The sequence below is a fragment of the Anopheles maculipalpis genome, chromosome 2RL, assembly GCF_943734695.1.
Source record: "Anopheles maculipalpis chromosome 2RL, idAnoMacuDA_375_x, whole genome shotgun sequence".
In the NCBI taxonomy this organism is placed as follows: domain Eukaryota; kingdom Metazoa; phylum Arthropoda; class Insecta; order Diptera; family Culicidae; genus Anopheles; species Anopheles maculipalpis.
Window position 1 is genome coordinate 5823278 of NC_064871.1, and position 13904 is coordinate 5837181.

The 13904-nt window shown below is 40.9% G+C and overlaps 1 protein-coding gene across 15 annotated transcripts in view; it reads right to left on the reverse strand.

Moving 5' to 3' along the window:
* Nucleotides 1-2246: 2246 nt before the first annotated feature.
* Nucleotides 2247-13904, reverse strand: part of LOC126556620 (voltage-dependent calcium channel type A subunit alpha-1-like) — a 45787-nt gene continuing 34129 nt past the window's right edge. For 11 of the 15 annotated variants that reach the window (XM_050211981.1, XM_050211976.1, XM_050211977.1 and 8 more), the window contains 6 exons: nucleotides 5994-6106; nucleotides 5756-5913; nucleotides 3765-3995; nucleotides 2876-3033; nucleotides 2524-2795; nucleotides 2247-2451 (listed from right to left, as the gene is read on the reverse strand). In XM_050211981.1, coding sequence (XP_050067938.1) covers nucleotides 2298-2451; nucleotides 2524-2795; nucleotides 2876-3033; nucleotides 3765-3995; nucleotides 5756-5913; nucleotides 5994-6106 — 1086 coding nt within the window. In that variant the 3' untranslated portion in view covers nucleotides 2247-2297. Of the gene's footprint in view, nucleotides 2452-2523; nucleotides 2796-2875; nucleotides 3034-3764; nucleotides 3996-5755; nucleotides 5914-5993; nucleotides 6107-7155; nucleotides 7172-9217; nucleotides 9517-13904 lie in introns of all 15 variants that reach the window. The other 4 variants (XM_050211991.1, XM_050211986.1, XM_050211989.1 and 1 more) reach the window with 4 other exon arrangements.

Consider the following 13904-nt stretch of genomic DNA (forward strand, 5'->3'; position numbering starts at 1 on the left):
ACTCGCATCGTTCTGTGGGGGTTTTTGCCTTTCAAAAACGTTCGAATTAGAAACAGTATAAGAAGAAGGGAGAAAAATGGCAGTTTAACAATGTACTGAATGCTGTTGCGTTCGGTGAAGCTTTAGTTGTAGCGTTTGTTCCGTTGCAAAGATCGGGCAATACACACAACCGCGTACACGCATGGCGTTCCCTAAAGTACAGCACCGTTTGGTAATATAAAATGCTCCATGGGGGAGGGTTTTTCATGATGTTGTCCAGTTTTGATGTGACGTATCTTAATAGACGGTTATTATGTACAGCCAAAACTGGATATACATTGGGAGAAAAAGAGATCAAACTTTGGCAACAATTGTATCTGATTCCGACCGTCGAAGGACTCTCTGTTGTTTCCGCATCTTTCACCCTTCTGGGCCCCACTGAATCTATGTTTCGAGTAAATTTTTAGTATTTGTTAAAGCTAGTTTTAATCAATGTTTGCCCAACGTCAGTTTTTGTTCTCGATTTTTATCTTTCTCTCTCTCTCTCTCTGCTTTGTGGACCTAACTTACGGACAAATCTTATTAGGCTTCACACAGGCGTACAGCTTGGACCAACACGAAATGTATCTACTTACATCTAAGCGCTTTTGTTTCATTTTTTTTCAACCAGGTTGGATGAAAAGATTTTTCTTTGAGAGGGAAATTCGGCAGTAGTGTAGTTTTTTGCCCGTTCATTGTTTCGCCCCTGAAGCTATGCAACGTACATGCCACGACACTCATCGCTCTCGTATGATAAATGAGTATCTTTACGCATTCCATTCTTGCATACTTGGCGAGGCGTCGTAAAAGGACGAATGGGAAACACTTGAAACGTTGGAACTACCGGACACAAGGTGACACAAGATGCCGTGCGGGTGGGCGCGAATTCGAAAGAACACGAAAAGAAAAGTTTACAATTGTGCAATCCCTGTATATCAACTAGATACAGTCTACTACAACTATGGCTAGTAAGTGTCACGCGTAGAACACTGGTCCAAAAATTCCTCTTTCTTCGGGGAGAAGTTACAACGCTACTCCCGCGGCATAAGACTACCTAAACCTTGACTCTTAAACCTCGAACTGGATCACGATTCACTTTCGATGATTTTTTTTATTTTAGTTTTGCCTTTCCTTTTCCTGATCGGCTTGTGTTTTGGCTGTTATACGAAACTGTCCTACTGCTTCCGAAAACCGAACACACTACACGCTACACATGTGTCGCTCCTCTAGGAAAATAATCAGATATGATGGGATTTCTTCTGGTCAGTTGGCTAAGTAAAACAAAATCTTACTAGGTGGGTGTTTTAGTGCCTGTTTTTGGTAGTTTTTTTTTTGTCTTCTAACGCTATTGATACTGTTCTATGCTTCCAGTCTCTCTCGCTAGCTGGCTCTACTGCGTTTTCCTGTTCCTCGCTACATAAAAATTCCCTGCATTGATGTGATCCGTGTGTGTCTGCATGTGTGCTAATTTCATCCTAACTAGTGGTTCCTAGGCGCATTCTCGTACTATCGATCGAAATGAAATCCACAAGACAAGATTCTCGACGTACTTGTGGCAATTTATACGTTTACATGTTTTGGTTTTTTCCTCTAGTTCTGTTTTTTTTTAAACTGTCCGTGTTTCAGTCTTTTTTCTTGTTTTTGTTTGCTCGGTATCTATTCGTGAACCCTAACCCACCAGCAGCAGTCTCGAATGATCGGATCGCTCATCAATTTCTTTTCTAAATGGAGAGCATAATGCGAATGAAACTAGTCGGTCTATCTCTTTCGGAATTGCGCATAAAACTGGAACGGGTATGTTCGCTTCTTGGTGGAACAATTGTCCACCAAGATTTAAATGATAAACTGGTCGTATGTAAAGTCCCTCTTTATATAGGATGGTCACCTTGTGCCCAGGTATAGTTTGAAAGTTCCTCGCACTAGACAAAACGTTTTTACTTCTGGATTGGAGATGACTGACGAATACGAACATTGGAGGGGACAAAAACTACTTACTGGTCATGCTAGTCATAATTACAAATCGTTCGTAAGAGTATTTCGCTCTCTTCTTAACTACACCCTTTTTGTTACGTCTTGTTAGTGCTAGTTTCGATAGTGCTATCGTAGATCGAACATCTCAAGTCTCACAATTTCTCCAACGACAGGACATCTAATCGGTTAGCTCGTCGTTGCAAAGAAATGTCGGCTGCCTCAACAGGCTGGCAGGGTTCAGGGCGTTACCATTACACCCATATTTGTTCTCGCCGTTTGCGTTCACCCTGCCGTCTTCGCACCCTATGCTAGCACCAGTCTTCGTCGTCCGAATCGGAATGTCTAGAATGGAGTGCTCCCTTTGGTTTGTAGCCATTCAAAATGGGCGACGGTAGTACACGACCTCCGGTGCGTCCCATTGCTAGTGCTTGCTCGTACGATAAGGGTACCGAGTGTTCCATTCTATAAAGAAAGTTCCAATCAAATCACATTGTGTAGGGGAGAGTTTTCTCTGGATGGAAATATGAACCTTACCTTTCGTACTCGCGCTCAAACTCACGCTCTATTTCCCGTTCGCGCTCGTACAGCTCCCGCTCTCGATCTCGGAACTCGTACCGGACGCTGTAGTCTTCATGGCTTCGTTCGCGACTATTCCGGAACCGTTCACGATCTCGTTCGCGGTCCCGTTCACGGTAGTATAGATCACGATCTCGGTCCCGGTCGCGTTCTCGAGGCTCTCGAAGAAACTCACGCGACTGAGGCAGAGAGTGCACACTGTGGGGCGTGTTGTGGGAGGAATGACCAGTCTGAAAGGAGCGTTTGTTGTTTTTTTTTTTTGTCAATTAGATATTTGATGACACTATCCTTCGTACTATAAATGGCTTACGTGCGTAGGACTTGCATTCAACTTGGGGAAGTTGATGTTCGTTTGCTTCAGCTGCAACGTCGAAGGTTTGCAAGGTGTGGGCGGTAACCGACGTCCGTGACCTTGACGGCGCGTCACAAGCACAGGATAGCTATGCTGCACATGAGACCCAGAAGAACCTGCCAAAGTTGGAGCATCAAACAGGAAACAGTGCACCAAGTCATTTGGAGAGGGAGAGAGAAAGAAGCAGAATATATTGTGAATCATTTTCCCCATGCAGAGTGTTCTGCATGGCCGTTAGCAATAGACATCAAGGTTGGTGATAACTCAACAAAGACACGATACAGATGATACAGTGTAGTTATATGATCGTGATGAGAGAAATAAGCACATAGAATTCGGGGAAACCATACAAGGAGTTAGAGATTTTAATTCCTAATTGCCCTAATCAAAAAAAAAAAAACTCTCAAACCTTTGCTTTCTACGGATCCCATACCATACGGAGAGGCAGGGTGTAACCTCATGCTCTTAACAGAAAACGAATGTTGGGGCAGGGCACACAGGGAAACCATTTGGGTGCATTAGATGATGAGTGCAGGAATCCTACTAAACTGGACACAGTTTGACAGCTGACATTAAACAACGGGGAGACGGACGCAGTGTTCGCGAGTGTAGATATATAGAGTCCCAATTGGTGGAACATGGAATTCAATGTACGACACGAAATGAAGAAGAGTGAAAAAGGTTCGAGGAAGGAGATAGCTGGATAAACAAAGTCCACAAACAACAGCCAAGGTAGGAAGGTGATAGACAGCTAGGGAGATACAGAGTTAGCAGTATGAAGGAAGATAATTTGAGTATATATGTGTGTGTGTGTGTATGTGTTAGTATTTTGGCTATTTGGCTGTACCCATTCCGTTGCGGTACTTCCGCCGGGCCTGGTCCCGGTCACGCAGCTCTTGCAGTAGCTGGGCCGGGCTGGGCGAACGCGACCGTTCGCAGAGGATCGTCGTATCGTACGGTTGATGGACAAGGTGGTTTTTGGAACGGTCTTTACTACTGCGATGCTGGGCACTACTATGTACACCGAAACGATTGGGCGACGGCGAACGGGCGGGGCTGGTTGAGGCTGACCAGGAACCTAGAAACGAACGGAGTAGAAACAACAACCACAAGAAAAAAAAAGGGAACAACATTGGAGCAAACCATTCAAACAAGAGGATCATTGTTGTTGGGTGATGTGCAACACCCTCCCTCGAGCGTTCGCCTGGAACGCGGAGACGAGAGTGACACCGGTTACACTACCATGGCTAGAACATTGCTAACAGCGCAAAGAAGAGATCAAACGCATACACGCACACACGGACAAGTGAATATGGCGTACGCTAGTAGATAGAGCTAGAGTCCTACTGTACGGGCTAGACGGTGAACAGATAGACCACCAAGCTAGAGATCGGTGGGTAGAACAGGATGATTGGACAGATTCAGATGATCCGATACCACTAGAAAAAGGATAGTTCTTTTGTTTTATACACTAAGCATAGTTAAAGTGCTACTAAATACCACTCACACTTCTAGCAGCTATATACAGAGATACGTGTAACTAAGCTAAATTATTTAAAAGCACACTACGAGGTGGTAGTGAGAAAAATGATGTAAAAGTAGAAATTTACAAATCGAACAGTAAATGAAGAAAATTCTAATACATTAACGCAAAACAAAGTCTTTCGAAAGTATTCCCCTTACTATATCGATAGCTTTGCGCAGCGAGACAGACAGCAAAAAACTTTCTTTTGCAACCTGGATTGCCTACTTTTAGGTGTTTTTTTTGTTTCAACGAAAGATGTAAAGTAAATTAAATGCGTGACAATGACGAATGGCTAAAATATTGTATCATCTATTACTACACACTTCATTTGATATCATTCAATGATGTTTTGTTTCTAAACGACTTTCTTGTTGTTTTTAGTAAAGGATTGGTTAGGCTTGTACTAAAGTGAGCGATTTGCTACATTTTGTGCAGCGTTCTACGCTAAATATGGCCATATTATTTATTTTGACTTGTACGTTCTTCTATTAAATTTCCTTCAACTCGAATTTTCTTCCAGTTCATCTAGTCCAGACGTAATTTGGAGATTTTTGGTAATCCAATACACTAGAAAGTATGCATACTAAAGGATCTTTTTTTGAAATTCTCTTTTATAAATTATTTTGCATACCTTCATGCATACTAGGTACTAAAAAGGTTAGGTGCCACTAGGGCTTACTTTTTGCACTAAAAGCCTTTTAATTGATTGTTTCTATTCCTAACTGAAGCAAGACATTCGAACCGCTTGTGAAAGTATGCACTATGTGTTTCGAGCTATTCTAGGCATAAAGTTTTCGTTAAATGACACACAAACACACACCCGAATGCACGATGGTACGTTACCGGTAAGAGTTATTTAATTGTTAAATGTGAATGTTTTGCGCATAAAAATTCATAATCAGCTCTCCTTCCTCAAATGGCGAGGAGATCGTTTGATGTTGAGTTTCTGTAATGTCAGTCGTATTCGGTGTGGAGAAATTTGGTTTCAGTAAACATTTGCTTGAACAAATCATCGCTTTCGGCGCATTACCAATGGTCATAAAAAGCATCAGAAAGAAAGGCTATTAAAAATAAATTAATATGCTACTATTTTTTAAATATAAATACGAAAAAAGAAGCAGTTAATACAATTTAAAAAATCAAAATACAATTCGTTTGCTTTGCTTTGTTCAATAAGAATTTTACTTGTAGAGAATAGAAACAGAAAGCCAAATTAATCGGTTGAAACCCAGTTCATACTGTAAAAGGGAAGGTGAGACAGAGCTGTACGACACTCAACATCAATAGTGAAGTGTTATGAGTTTTTATGTTACCTCGGTTGTGCCTGTGCGCATAGCCGAAATGATGCCTACCACGTCTGTGTTCCTCCTTTTGTATCTCCACCACATTCGACACGGTGTCGGAGAAACCGATCTCGTGCTGATGGTGTCGCTTCCGTGGACTCGGTGTGCGCACCAGCGGAGACTCGCGTCTGAGAAAAGGATATAACAACAAAAATTGGAAGAGAATGGAAGAAATGGAGGTACTGCAGAAATGGTTTGATGGACATACCTCAAGCTCGGCGATCGTCGATGCCCATTGTGATAGGCGTGTCCCGGATGCAGATGTCCATCCGCAGGTGCCAGCGACTCTAGGGACGGTTGTCTCGACACATCCTGCAGCTCCTGCGTGGTTGAGGTTGTTTGGGGTGTACATTGAGATTGAGCAAGCAATAGAAAGAAAAGGCACAATTAATGCTTCCGCACCGGATCCGGGTCGCTTGTCGCACGTCATTGCTGACGTGGGGCGATAACGTTCACTCAATCTGTTGTGAGCCGTGCCCGACCGGGACCGCAAGCTAGTCCCGTGGGGCACCGTCTCGGATGGGTAGCAAAGTTGGTTGGTACAGATATCGTTACGTTCGTGTGTTTTTGGGTTTTCTGTTCAAACACTAGTTTCACTACAGATAAACGCGATCGCTAGGTATGAAATTTCGGCTAAGAGCTTCACGAGTCTGCTTTGGCAATGGGGGTTACAACAAAGATATGGTATAATCAACACCACTAGGAACATCACTAGGTGTTTTTGGTTCTTGGTTGGTTGGTTGTGAATGCAGGGGGAGAGAGTGAGGACAGGACAGTAAAACTCGTTTCTGAAGCTTGGTTTTAAGTTAACGCTAAAATCCATCGTTTAATTCAACACTACTAAAGTTAGTAACGAACAACAAACGTTAGACAACTATGTTTGCCACGAAGGACTCTCTGATAGAGAATGGGAATGGTTGCGTTGCTGTGTGCGGTGACGGTACGCGTCTGGACTAATTCAACACTCTATACCTCCAGACACGGACACACAAACAAACACAAACACATACACGCACACACACACACATACAAAAGAAGAAGAACAGAGGCTTCTCTATCGGAAGAAACGGATGTGAATGACAGCTAGTAGTAATAATATGATTAATATTCGCTGTATGTTTTTTTTTGTTGTTGTTGCTGTTACTATCTGTGAGATTGTTTGGGTATAAGAATGATAACGGAAGCACCTGAAAATGATCTAACGTAAATGTGTACAATAGTCCAGTGGCACAGTATATTCCAAAGCAAAATATAAAACGTGTTTCCGTGTGTACGCTGTTTCGGTGGTTGGTGTCATTCATGAATGAGGCACTGTATGAGGGCGTGTGATTGTTTTGTGGTTGAATGTATCTACTACAGCTACGTGTTGCTAGCATTGCACTACTTCTAGTTCTACTGCGTGAGTAAAGCGTTAGGAGCAGGCATGCACAACAACGAACTAAAACAAACATCAAGAAAGAGCACTATATTGGGCGCGCATTAACAATAAGCTACCCGGTCTAGCCAGATAAAGTGGCCTACGCTTGTTTGAGAATCAATGCAGTACAGGCTTACTTACCTCTACCCGTAAATTACACAACATCAATACTAACGGAACCACGCTTAATCACTAACCTATATCTAGGGAGCGTAGATTAATAGGGGGTTGATTTGATTATTTTAACCATCTTTTATGAGCAATAGCTTATGTATGATGAAATGCACGAAACGCGGGATTAAACATGTAAGGTGAGGCAAATCGTTTCCAAAGAAACATGGGAAGACTAATGTCAAGTTGGACCAAAGTGTAGTAAAGGAACGCTCTAATGTTAATATCCTCGTCCTTTAAGTGTATTCACAACGATCTTCAACCATTTCTAATCGAATCAAATTCTAAGAAAAAATCACTAATTCACGCTTTGCGATGGATTTGATTGAAAGTAAAGGATATTCTCCAAAACCAGTACAAAAGACGATAAAAATCACACCAAATAACATGGCAAAGTAACAAAACACTTACACACGCACACATAAATACAGTTACTTCCAAAATGTAACAAAACATCGAGAAAATTATGTGATAAGAGTTAGAGAAAGTTTAATAGAAGGAACCCAAAACTAGTACCAGAGAAAATTGGTTTATAGTGGAAGGTGCAAAGGGAAAAAAGGAAAAAAAAAACAGAATAAATAAAGATTAAAGTTGGTTGGAAAGACAGATTGAAAAAGAGCACAGATGATATAGCGTATCCCGAGAATCATTGACACTTTTCCATGGTTTATTGACAGTCTCCCGAATATGATTGATGTTTCCCAAGGTTTTTTAATGCTTTCTGATATATTTTTTTTAATTATTAGTTTAAACTTAAGCTTCAAACAACAAGATTCAGCATAACTACTAACATGTTATTTTTGTGTTTAAAAATAATCAAAAAATTGAAATACGCTTGTTTTTATTTTTTATCATTCATTCAAATATGATTTTTATCTTTCTCTTCCAGTTTTTGTCCATTGTTAAAAAGATAAACGGGGTAAAATCAAAAATCTAAATTCCAAAAGGACTCACCTGGTGGAATTTGTTCGTTATTATGCAAAAAAAAAACCCCTAATCGTATGCAAAGCGCAGCAAGGATGATCAAATTATTTTTAGAGTGGTCAAAAATGTTTGCATTATTCAGTGGAAGCTCTTAATGTAACTAAAATCTAGATTGGAACACCGTCCTTCCTACTCACAAGCACTTCTCGAGTCTTTTACCGAGTAAATATTTGAGAGACCGTAATATTTTTTCGTTTGAGGACACAGCCAAAAATATAGGAAAGAGCGCAAAGAAAACTCTCGGGAAAAATACAAACATAGATGGGAAAGCATCACAAATAACCGGAATACTCTGTATTCATTCGTTGTGAAAGAAAATTATGATAAAATCATAAGAAGCTATTTAAAAAGGAATTTAGTAAAGCAAGTTGCATATCAATAGACAGTTTTGCCACTTCACTGCACCTTACAGTATGCAATCTGCTCGACATCGAATGAAAGGAATGGAAACTAAACTTTAAAAAATTGGAATAAATTATACTGTGCAGCAATAGTAATAGAAAACAGATAGTTGTGAACATAAAAACGTAAGAACTTGCTTGTGACATGTTACCATCGCTAGAGGGTCATTTGAGTTGAGGGTTTTGTTTTGTATGTACTTTTGTTTTTTTTGGTAAGACAGAGCGAAACAAGACATCACCTTTCTGTTCCTAGAAATGGAGAACGGAAACAGATGTCAGTCATGATTGCGTTGCGACTGTGTTGCTGTATGGAGGAAATCAGATTGGACGGGGGCGGTACTCTCCAGCATGTGGATGAAGATGAAGGATGAATAAAAAAGGGTGGGGTAAAAGGCAAACAAGGGCGGGCGGGAACATGAGCATTTGAAAGCCATTGTTGGGGAAGTTTTGTGAACCTACCTGAAGGACCGCTTGCGCATTGTGGTGCGGCGTGCCAGACTGGCCAAACTACTGCCATGCAGGTCCAGTGTGCTGTCGTGACCGCCTCCCAGGCCGGCACCAAGACCACCACCAACACCACCAACACCGCCACCACTGCCGTCGCCGGTCGCACCGTTCCCGTTGGCACCGTGACCATAGAGCAGGTGGGTCTGCGAGCTGACTCCTTCGCCGTTCTCAAGGCTTAGCGACCCGGTACGCGAACCACCCGACTTCTCCATCACGGCCATATCCAGGATCGTACTGAACAGGGACGGTTTCTGTACAAATGTGCCATGGAGAGTTGGTGGGATTGACCAGCCAAACGAGACAATTTGCAGTGGTGGTAATCGATGCAGTGGTGATAATTGCAGTCGTAGTTGTTGCAGTAGTAGAAGTAGTAGTAGTAGTAGTAGTAGAAGTAGTAGTAGTAGAAGTGGTAGCAGAAGTAGCGAAGGTAGAAGATGTGATTCGAAGGAAGATGTGGTTGCACAGTGGTTGATGATTTTTGTAATCGGTTTCGGGGGGTATTTTTTGTTTTTGTTTTTGGACGACATGATGAAGAGATGGTAGAATGCAAGTGATGCACACGTGCAAGTGCGAGTTTAAAATTCGACCGTTACAATGAAATTCAAAAAACAGTAGTTGAAAAATGCCATAAAAATGCAATCGAATAAGACCATTTAGAAGTTGTATTGAAGTTGGTAAACAAAGCAATAAGAATTGCAGAATAATAATGAAAAACAGTGTATGAGGCGCGATTAAGGTCGTTATTTATCCAGCAGTTTAGATATTTACACAGCCATTCCACGTCCATTCACATGGAGGTGGAAGTTAGAGTTAACGTATTAAGTAATATTGAAATTTAAAATTTGGATTTAGTATTAGTGTATTTTTTTTTAATCAGATCAAAAGTCATTCCGTGAAGGTTAGCGGAAGCGTTTTGTTGAGAAAATGTTTCGAAGCAAAAAAAAAACAAACAAACAAACAAAATTTATTTAATAAAATTACAAACACTCCATTTCATAAAGAAAAACGTTCATTTGAGTTACACGTTAGAAAGTTGAAATAAATTCGATACGAAGATTCGAATGGTTAACAAACGCAAATGTGATAGCAGCAAATCGTGAGCTAAATTGTTTAGACTAGAAACTAATCAGAGCTTTATAATCAAAAGAAAATCTTGCAACCAGAAGTACAAAAGGAACAATCGAAACGATTTTTGTTGAATTGTATTGGTGTTTTGCTGTACAGTAAATGAACAATAATCGTTTCTTTCTCCTGAAACAAAATCCGTAAATTCCATTCCACTTCTGGTGGTGCCAAAATAAATATTTACAGTGGTGTTTGTTTCCAACCGAAAAGAAAATCTTTTATGTAGAACGATTTGTACAATAAAATTATGAGACAAAACTTTTATTAAAAAACGCAAAAACAAAACTCACAAACTCACGCGATTCTTCTTTAGAAAAACAAAACAACAAATTAAAATAGCAAACAAAACCGAAAGCGTTAAACTTTTTGTTTGTAAAATTCAACTGTACACACAATCAAATTGTTCTCATGCAAATGAAAGATTAAAAGAGCGAGAGAAAGAGTAAGAGAGTAAGAGAGAAAGAGAGGAGAAAATTGTTTTCTTCTATTCTAGTACAGTGTCTAGAAATCTAGTGTAAAGCTACGCCACGAACCAGTAAGAGTTGAGGAAACAAACACGAGTTGAGCATCATCAAACGAATTAATCGAAAAAGGGGTTCGCATCTTACGCATCATCCAAATATAGGAGCAATCAATAGACATGCTACAAAAGCGTATAGTAGTATGTGAGTGAGTGTGTTACAACCTGCGCAAGAGAGGTAAACGTGTACGATTATGCACAGGTAGAGGAGGTGGAGCTGATAGGTGTGTTTGTTGTTTGTGATTGTAAAATTACATTGTTAGCAGCTCTTGATGGTGTATTTTTGTGCCGATTTAGGGCGGCTAGTGCAAAACGCCACAGAGTAAATCGTTACAGTGTTTGCTTGTGTTCGTGTACGATGATTCGGAAAGCTACCGTATATGACGTCATCTGATAAATGTTTGTGTGTGGTTGCAAACGGTCTAAAACAATAATGATAGTACTAAACGAAAAGGAATCTAATGCTAATTTCTAAACGGAAGGATCAAACAACGGATGGAAACTTCAGACCCTCGAATAGCTGACTCCAAAAGCGGTTGGGGGCTTAGAAAAGAGATAGCGTTTAGTACCCATACCCTCGAACGTACGTCGTCAGCGAATTGGCTTATCTATAGTGAAAATGTATCCTTGTAACAAGACCAACAGCAGCTAACCCAGCGAACAGAATCGCGCAACGTTACGCGCCCGTTACGCGCCCGTTACGCGCCCGTTACGGAGTGATTGTAACAGATCGTAATAGAGAGCATTTGAGAGAGATAGAAAGATGAAGATAAAATGTGTGTTTGTGTGCAGGTGGAATTGTGCATAAAGGATTAACGCACAGCCAAAAAAAAAATGTATATATATAAATACCAACGAACGTACGAGAACGAGTAAAATAGAGAGATAAGGACAACGTCAACATCACACAGTTTGTACAGTTTGACACAGGAAGAGCCGTTGTTTTAGTACACAATGGAGCACTTCGGTCGGCCACATTCGGCCATTGTACACCTGTCACATGAACGGCCCTAGTCCTACGCTACGGAAAGCCAAAATGTACAGGGTTTGCCTTGCGTACGGTATACGGTTTGACGGCTTTGCTGTTTGCTGTACAGAGTGTCCGGTTAGTTGCAATCGTAACCGAACTATAACGTGTGGATGAGTGTTTGTGACCAGAGGTGAGTTCGAAGTTAACACCTATCGCATTATCAACGCTGTGTTATACGATATACTGCAACACGACGTGACGTGGAATAGTGCATTATAATATATGTATAAGAATAATGTTTGCAGCTATCAACACGCTACTCTCAGTCGACTTTCTTCAGCTGGCAAGTAAACAAAGTGATCTAATCAAATAGTTTTATGTTCAGGTGACACCGACTCTACTGGACTCAACGCTTTGCACGGATACGGATGAATTGCTGGTTTTTGTTTTGCGCTTCAACATACGATACGAGTAAGTATAATTGTAAAGTATAACGGGTGAATGAGTTAGTTTCTGATACTGTTACTGCAGGTTCACAGTTACGCTTGGTAGCTTGGTTTCTGGTTCTGCATTAATATACGTTAGTAATGAATTGATTCAGAGCAAACAACTAAAACTTGCGCCACAAGTACAAGAATGAAAACAAAAACAAAAATACGGTACAGTAAAGAAAGTATGGGAACAAACCAAAACAACTTGCATAATACGACTTGGAACGCTTGTGCGAACCTGTTCAAGGTACTTATCTTGCATTTACCTAGAACATCCTAAGCCAACACGGCGCTCTCTTAACGCTCTGCTTACGGGCAGAGCCTCTGGATCGAGCCCGAGCGAAGAGCAGACGAACGTACGCAGTGATCACTGTGTATGAGTGTGTTTTGGGGAGGACGCCAGTAGGTAATGCCACCACAACGCTACCCCGGAGGGGTTTTTTGGCTTTGTGATAAAAAAATATCGTTCAAATGCCTTTGTGCTGTTGCGTACGCCACTACTGGCAGCTAAACCAATCGACTGAACATACTTCGTGTCCGCCACAGATTGTTTTGTTTACATCGTGGAGCAACTACAACTCCGCTGCGCGCCCAGACGTACTTGAGTATCCGCGTGTACGCGTGTCAGGATTGTCGGTTATGGCTACCCTGCTCATCGGTTTTCTCAACTGTCTCTCTCCCTCTCTCTCTCTCTCTCGCTCTCTGTTTCTGTATTTATACATCATGTCTGGCTAGGATCAGACGGAATTTGGCTACCGCATATGTCCCGAAAACATGGGGCACGTTTGTTGGCTCAGTACTTTTCATCGGGACAACAGGGTTTTACATTCACGAAACGTATCGAAAGTGTTTTCTGTAAAATAATTGTTGAAAGGTCATTAGGACGATAGGTGGTTTCGAGTTACGGAGTTGAGTGGTTGGGGTGGATTCGGGCGTGGGGTTTGGAAGAGAATGAATGAGGTACAATCTGATGCTCTTTAAGAGAATTACTGTCTTTGTTGCAAACAAAGTGGTGGCATTCATAGAAATGTACACAAACGGGAAAAAATCATTACGATACAGGGTTTTCAAATCGAAGTGTAATAAAACCATGTTGCTGATACAAACTACTCAGAATGTGGCATGACTTTAGTTAATCTGAAGGAATTCAGCATAAAAGTATGCGATTGGCGAATAGCAATTTCTATGAAATACCAGCTTATCCTTTTGTAAACAAACTAATCATGAATGGCTCTACGTACGACCCAAGAAAACTAGGTTGATTGTTTGTCTACAGAACACATTTTGTTTTAAACGTAAATTGCATGTAATTTTAATGACGTTTTGTAAATAAATATTTGTTGATATGATTGGAGGAAATTCACTTTTACTAAAGGCTACGCAAATCACTACGCCTGAGTATGGTCGACGTATGAAGGAAATAGAATAATCTAGCTAGTACCAATATTGTACTGATCTACCTTTAAACCGTTGCGTCTAGTATGGTTTGAAGATGACGCCTGTTGTGTGTTTGTGTACTGTTTCAAAGACAAT